Source organism: Phocoena phocoena, chromosome 11, assembly GCF_963924675.1.
Source record: "Phocoena phocoena chromosome 11, mPhoPho1.1, whole genome shotgun sequence".
NCBI lineage: Eukaryota > Metazoa > Chordata > Mammalia > Artiodactyla > Phocoenidae > Phocoena > Phocoena phocoena.
The window spans coordinates 62,012,714-62,018,690 of record NC_089229.1 but is presented as its reverse complement, the minus strand read 5'-3'; the positions used below and the strand labels follow the sequence as shown (position 1 = coordinate 62,018,690).

Sequence of the window (5,977 nt, the reverse complement as noted above, 5' to 3'; positions counted from 1 at the left end):
TTTTCTTCCAGTCGAAAGACAAGGGTAGGGGTTGGAGGACAAGACCCAGTGGGCGGGGCCAACACGAGCGGGCGGGATCACGTGGGCCCTCCCTCCAGCTACTGGAGGCCGGGCGAAGGGGCGGGGTTTCCGGTGGCAGCGGCATTCGGGCGTCGGGTGACGCTAGGCGGACAAATTGTCACGTGACACGGAAGTGACTACGAACAGGAAGAGGACGAAAAAAATAACCGTCCGCGACGCCGAGCCGAACCGGACCCGCAGCCACCATGAACAGCAAAGGCAAGGACAGGGGGCGGCTGAGGCCGCCGGGGGAAGTAATGCTGGCCCGGAGCGAGCGGGCCCGGAGCCCAGGGTCACTGGACGCCAGGCCTGGGGAGAGCTGCGCCGCGCTCCTGGGCCAGCTTCAGTGCCCGGGGCTGCGCCGGACGCCTTTGTCATTCTCGAACTACGGCTGCTCGCTCCCTCTTGGCCCTTTCCGCCTTAAACTCTGTGGCGCAGTTTGGAGCCGCGGGCTCGGGTTGGGGGGGGGCTGTGGGGGGGGGGGAGAAGGCTTGTCGAGATGGGCATCTGCAGGAGCAAATGGGGAGCTAGAGGTGAGATTTGGGTGGGCCAATGGAGAGCTGGCAGAGGCGGGGCGCCGCGCTCCGGAACCACAGGCAGGCCCCCGGGCTTAACTAGTGAAGTGCCGGCGCTGGTGACCGGGGCAGGCGGGCCCGACGGGTCTCTTTCCCCTTACCCTCGCTGGCGGCCAGAACGTCTCCTGGTTCCTGTGTCAGGACATTCCCCTCAACCCCCTCTCCGATCTCAAGGTTCACTTCCACCACTCACTTTATTTGGAAGTCGACCTTGAGTAGGAACCTGTGAGGTCGATGGGCACAACCACCGTTATTCATGAGGTCTTGGTCGGTTACAGCCAGATCTTTGGAGACCACCCAGAGTAGAGAGACAGGACACACTCTTGAAACATCAGCAAGAAGGGGTTCCCAGAGCTGCCCTGCATTCTGGAAGGATCTTGGGCCCAGCTAGACTTTCCCCTGACACCAGTCTTCTCCTGGAAAGAGCTTTTCCTGTCCAGTTAGAATCCAGCATCTTCAGTTATAAGGGTGCAAAGAGGATGCTTATTTTCTTGGCTCCAGGGATCAGGCCCTTCAGGGCAGTCGGTCTGTTTGCAAATCTCTTTCTGCTTGTTCCGGCTAGGCTACCCAGTATGCCCTGCCGTATTTTGGTGACTCTGTATTCTAGGCAACATGCATTGTTTTCTTGTCTTCCAGGTCAATATCCAACGCAGCCAACCTACCCGGTGCAGCCTCCTGGGAATCCTGTGTACCCTCAGACCTTGCATCTCCCTCAGGCTCCACCCTATACTGATGCTCCGCCTGCCTACTCAGAGGTGCTTCCAGTTTATTAGACTTTATTAATGGAATACTCTTGGATCACGTTTTCAGTCTTTAGCTAAGTCTGACTCCACACATTTATTTACTCTCCACAAACAGGAAAGAATGCTCACATGAATAATCTAAAACATTATATAGTTCAGCAATTTCTGTTGGGGTTGAGAATGCATTATCTGATTATTTTATGTTATTTGGCACAGGCTGAGGTTAAGAAGATGAGTTTGCGTTCCTTGAGCCTAACATTAGCTACAGCAGGAAGTGATCCAGGAGAATATTTAGTGGCAGTGGAAAGGCAACTTGTGTAACTCAGAGTGTAATCCGCACAAGGAGAATTAAGAATTGACTCATTAAAGAGATCTGAAATACAAATGTCTTAAAGTAACTAGTTGCCTTCTCTTCTGCCTCTTTTAGCTCTATCGTCCGAGCTTTGTGCACCCGGGGGCTGCCACGGTCCCCACCATGTCAGCTGCATTTCCTGGCGCCTCACTGTATCTTCCCATGGCCCAGTCTGTGGCTGTTGGACCTTTAGGTTCCACAATTCCCATGGCTTATTATCCAGTTGGTCCCATCTATCCACCTGGTTCAGCAGTGCTGGTGGAAGGAGGGTATGATGCAGGTGCCAGATTTGGAGCTGGTGCTACTGCTGGAAACATTCCTGTGAGTATGACTTTGTCACAAAAAACTCAACCCTTGTGTATTTTAACTTTCTGAAATGACTACATAGTTATCCTTTCATCATCCCTGGGTAATAGTTGCTGGTATTGGTGCAAGCACTGACGTCCAGTAGTCAGGCAGAAAGCACTGGAGGGGGCAGAACTGTGGCAAGTCAGTAGCATCTGGCACATTCACTGGTGTCTGAGTTAATCAGATTCCTTTGTTTTCCTGTCTTAGGAGTCCTGCCTGCTGCTTTTCCAGTTCACTTTTGGTACTGGTCTAGTAACAACTGCTCATTCATTCCATAAGCATTTACTTAATATTTGCCATCTGTATGGCATTGTGTTAGGAACCATGATGATTAAAGAAGTAGAATGCACAGTCCCCATTAGATTACATTTAGAAAGATACTGGGGCCTTTAGTTATGTCTCCTGCTTACTTCTCTTATGTATGGGAATTAGAGCCCAAATGGTCCTTGCTAGGACCATCTACTCAATAACCACAGGCTAGGGATGAGGTGAGAATGCTGTCATCAGGTACAGCTTTCAGATTATCCAGGGCCATTTGAAAACTGTTGGACCCTGTGACATAAGGCCCTGGACCTAGTACCCGCTCCCTGTATTTTAGAATGTGAGTAGGAGTGATTTTTTTTGCCCTGAAAATGCCTATAGGTCTGGACTACCCACACTCAGAAGGTATCCATAGGCTTTATCTTGGACCTGAAACCCTTTAAGTGAGTGGGTTTCCTGTTTATATCTTTGGGCTCACAGAGACTAGAGACCTGCTGTACCTGAATTGGTGGCATAGCTAGCTCTTTGAGATGCCATGGGTTAGCACACTGCCGTCTTCCTGACTGGTCCTCTTTCACCTTTGTCCACTTCCCTTCCACAGCTGCCCTGTGTCTAATCAACCTTGTCTTTTCCTTTCAGCCTCCTCCCCCTGGATGCCCTCCCAATGCTGCTCAGCTTGCAGTCATGCAGGGAGCCAATGTCCTTGTAACTCAGCGGAAGGGAAACTTCTTCATGGGTGGCTCAGATGGTGGCTACACTATCTGGTGAAGAACCAAGGCCGCCTCTGTGCCGGGAAAGACATCACATACCTTCAGCACTTCTCACAATGTAACTGCTTTAGTCATATTAACCTGAAGTTGCAGTTTAGACACATGTTGTTGGGGTGTCTTTCTGGTGCCCAAACTTTCAGGCACTTTTCAAACGTAATAAGGAACCACGTAATGGTAGCAGTACCGCCCTAAAGCATTTTGAGGTAGGGGAGGTATCCATTCATAAAATGAATGTGGGTAAAGCAGCCCTAAGGATCTTCCTTTAATTCCTCCGGAGTAATACTGTACCATACTGGTCTTTGCTTTTAGTAATAAAACATCAAATTAGGTTTGGAGGGAACTTTGATCTTCCTAAGAATTAAAGTTGCCAAATTATTCTGATTGGTCTTTAATCTCCTTTAAGTCTTTGATTTGTATTACTTGTTATAAATGAACTGCATTAGTTATCTGCCTTTTCCTTTCCGTCCTTTGCTCCACGTCCTACCCTCAACCCTCGTCTTCCATTCCTTCCCACCGATCTCCATTGAATCAATGGTGCAGGACAGAAAGCCAGTCAGACTAATTTCCTTCTCTCCTTGCACTTCTCCCCACCTGTCATCTTTTAACTAGTCTTTCACAAAGGATCCTCTGAAACCCCCTGTGCCCCAAGCACAGACCCCATTACTTCTGCTTTTGCGTCTCCTCAAGCAAAAGTGGAGGGTGCCTTTTGGACCCTCCTCGTAGGTTGTCTCTTCATACATGAACCAAATTTGCAAACCCAAATTTGCATTGGTGCCAGTAAAACTGAGCTTTGTTTTAACAAAGGATGCAAACTGTTTTGTAAACAGCAGTTTGTTTATAATTTGAGGGGCACGGAGGAGGATGCATTTAAAAGCCTGATGACTCTAGAGCCAAATTAAGGGGAGTTTTCAGATCAAAAATTGGTTACCATTTCTTGTCAGTGTCTGATGCAGCCACTCATGGCTCCCAAGAATTCCTGAGCTGGGTAAATGGGGTCATATCGTGAATGCCTCACTACTAAATGACTTGAGTCCAGTGAAATCTCATTAGGGTTAAGAATATTTCAGGGATCCTTAATATTTTGATTTTTGTTCTCTAAAATTGGATTTTATTTTATTTTATCTTATAATTTCAGTTCATCTAAATTTTGTGTTCTGTACATGTGATGTTTGACTGTACCATTGACTGTTATGGAAGTTCAGCGTTGTATGTCTCTCTCTACACTGTGGTGCACTTAACTTGTGGATTTTTTATACTAAAAATGTAGAATAAAGACTATTTTGAAGATTTGAATAAAGTGATGAAGTTGCATTACACCTCACTTCAAGGATTCTTTACTCAGCTTGTTTTTAGATCTCTTCTGTATATATCTTCTTTTATATCCCACCTAGAATTCAGATAAGTGCTGCTGTCATTCTGGTTTTTTAAATGAAGCCTTTCAACAAAATGCAGGAGTACAAGGCTAAGATTTGACCATTTTCATGAGTTCCATTCTAGATGTTTAACTTTTCTTCATTTTACTTCCTAAGCTCTTTCAGATTCTTATGAGCCTATTGTGCCAGAGGAATTCCGAACATAAACTTAGAAATAAGGGAACAGTTGATTCTAACTTGCCCTTAAGTTTGACTTGAGGATGATGTTTTTTAGTATTTAACAGTTTGTGTAAGTTCAGGATGACCTTCAGTTTTTCCAAAATCCTGTTGGAGAAATACTGAAAACTCCTGGAACCTAGGTTGCCAAGATTGATCCCTCAACTCTTGGGTCTCACCTTGGGTGGACCTGAGCTTGAACAATGGAGGCAATATATTTAAGACCTCGACAGAGATACAGCTTAATTCCAAAGTAAACAATACCTGAAGAGCTAGTGATTTCTACCAAAACAAACATTGTAACTTTTAAACATACCTCATTTTGAGACGAAGTTAGCTCCAAGAAGCCTCTCTGGGCTTGATATAAAGGGCACTGGTGGGAAAAGTGGTAGGTAGGTTGTTCCTGGTTCCCTCTGTGTGTACGCAGAATGGGTCTGGGAAATTCTGGCCCTTGCCAGGATGGAGGCTAAACAACTAATCCCCCAGGGTATGTTTCTAATGCCACTTCTAGGACAAACTTCCCAGGACCATCTTTGTTTCAAGACCCTGAGATTATTGTGGGAACTTCTGAAACTTCCCTGGGGCCCCCTTTGCTTGGGAGAGAACACAGGCAAAGGAGTTAAGTGAGCAAAAGAAACTGTCAAAGTTTAAGCAAAGATAAAGTGTAACGGTAGTTATTTCTTGCACATGAGAATCTGATTTCTGTATCAATGAAAGATTTTAATTCCGAGAAAAATAGCATAAGTCTGGCTTGCTGGGAATATGGAAAGGAAGGGCTCAGATTAAGGGATGTGGCACGTTCATCAGGAGAGAGGTCTCCACAGTCTCCTGCCCTCCTGGCCTGGCCTTTCACTGTGGTGTCCGGCCTCCGGGAAGAACTTCTATGGGACACTATTTCCACTTGGGCTGTCACTAGGTGACCAGGTATGGGACAGAGGAGCATCCAGTGACCCCCAACTCTCCCCCTTCCCTTCGACCTGTGAAAGAAGTGGAGACGGCTGGGCACATACTCCAGTGTTGCCTGGTACAGCTCAACCTCGGTGGTCAGCCAGAAGCACCGGCTGTATGACAAAGGCCTGGCTAGAGACGTCACGAGCAGCTTTCTTCGTGTCCCTGGTCCCTGGCGTCGGTGATGTTAGCACTTGTGCCTGTGTCCCAGAAGGAGCTCAGTTCTGCCCGTATCAATCGATGCTTCTCACTGGTTTCAGATAAAACTTCCACCTAATAATTTGTACGTTAGCACTGAAGCCTGGATAAGCTCCTTGGGGTCTGGGAACCA

The 5,977-nt window shown here is 47.1% G+C and overlaps 1 protein-coding gene across 5 annotated transcripts; it reads left to right on the top strand.

Moving 5' to 3' along the window:
* Nucleotides 1–201: 201 nt before the first annotated feature.
* DAZAP2 (DAZ associated protein 2) lies at nt 202–4,402 on the top strand. 5 transcript variants are annotated; one of them, XM_065887023.1, is made up of 5 exons: nt 267–279; nt 1,272–1,390; nt 1,806–1,864; nt 1,931–2,051; nt 2,979–3,107. In XM_065887023.1, exons 1-5 carry the CDS (start codon nt 267–269, stop codon nt 3,105–3,107), a joined length of 441 nt encoding a protein of 146 aa, XP_065743095.1. The 5 variants fall into 5 exon arrangements, with proteins under 5 accessions (XP_065743094.1, XP_065743095.1, XP_065743093.1 ...); XM_065887022.1 differs by having other exon boundaries at nt 202–279; nt 1,806–2,051; nt 2,979–4,402; XM_065887021.1 differs by having other exon boundaries at nt 1,806–1,974; nt 2,979–3,301.
* Nucleotides 4,403–5,977: the final 1,575 nt, after the last annotated feature.

Bases quoted from the DNA above. Each gene is read 5' to 3' on its own strand.
- DAZAP2 (XM_065887021.1), top strand. The intron at 1,391-1,805 runs GTGCTTCCAGTT...TGCCTCTTTTAG, and splicing joins CTCCGCCTGCCTACTCAGAG to CTCTATCGTCCGAGCTTTGT. The intron at 1,975-2,978 runs GTTCAGCAGTGC...TTTTCCTTTCAG, and splicing joins TGGTCCCATCTATCCACCTG to CCTCCTCCCCCTGGATGCCC.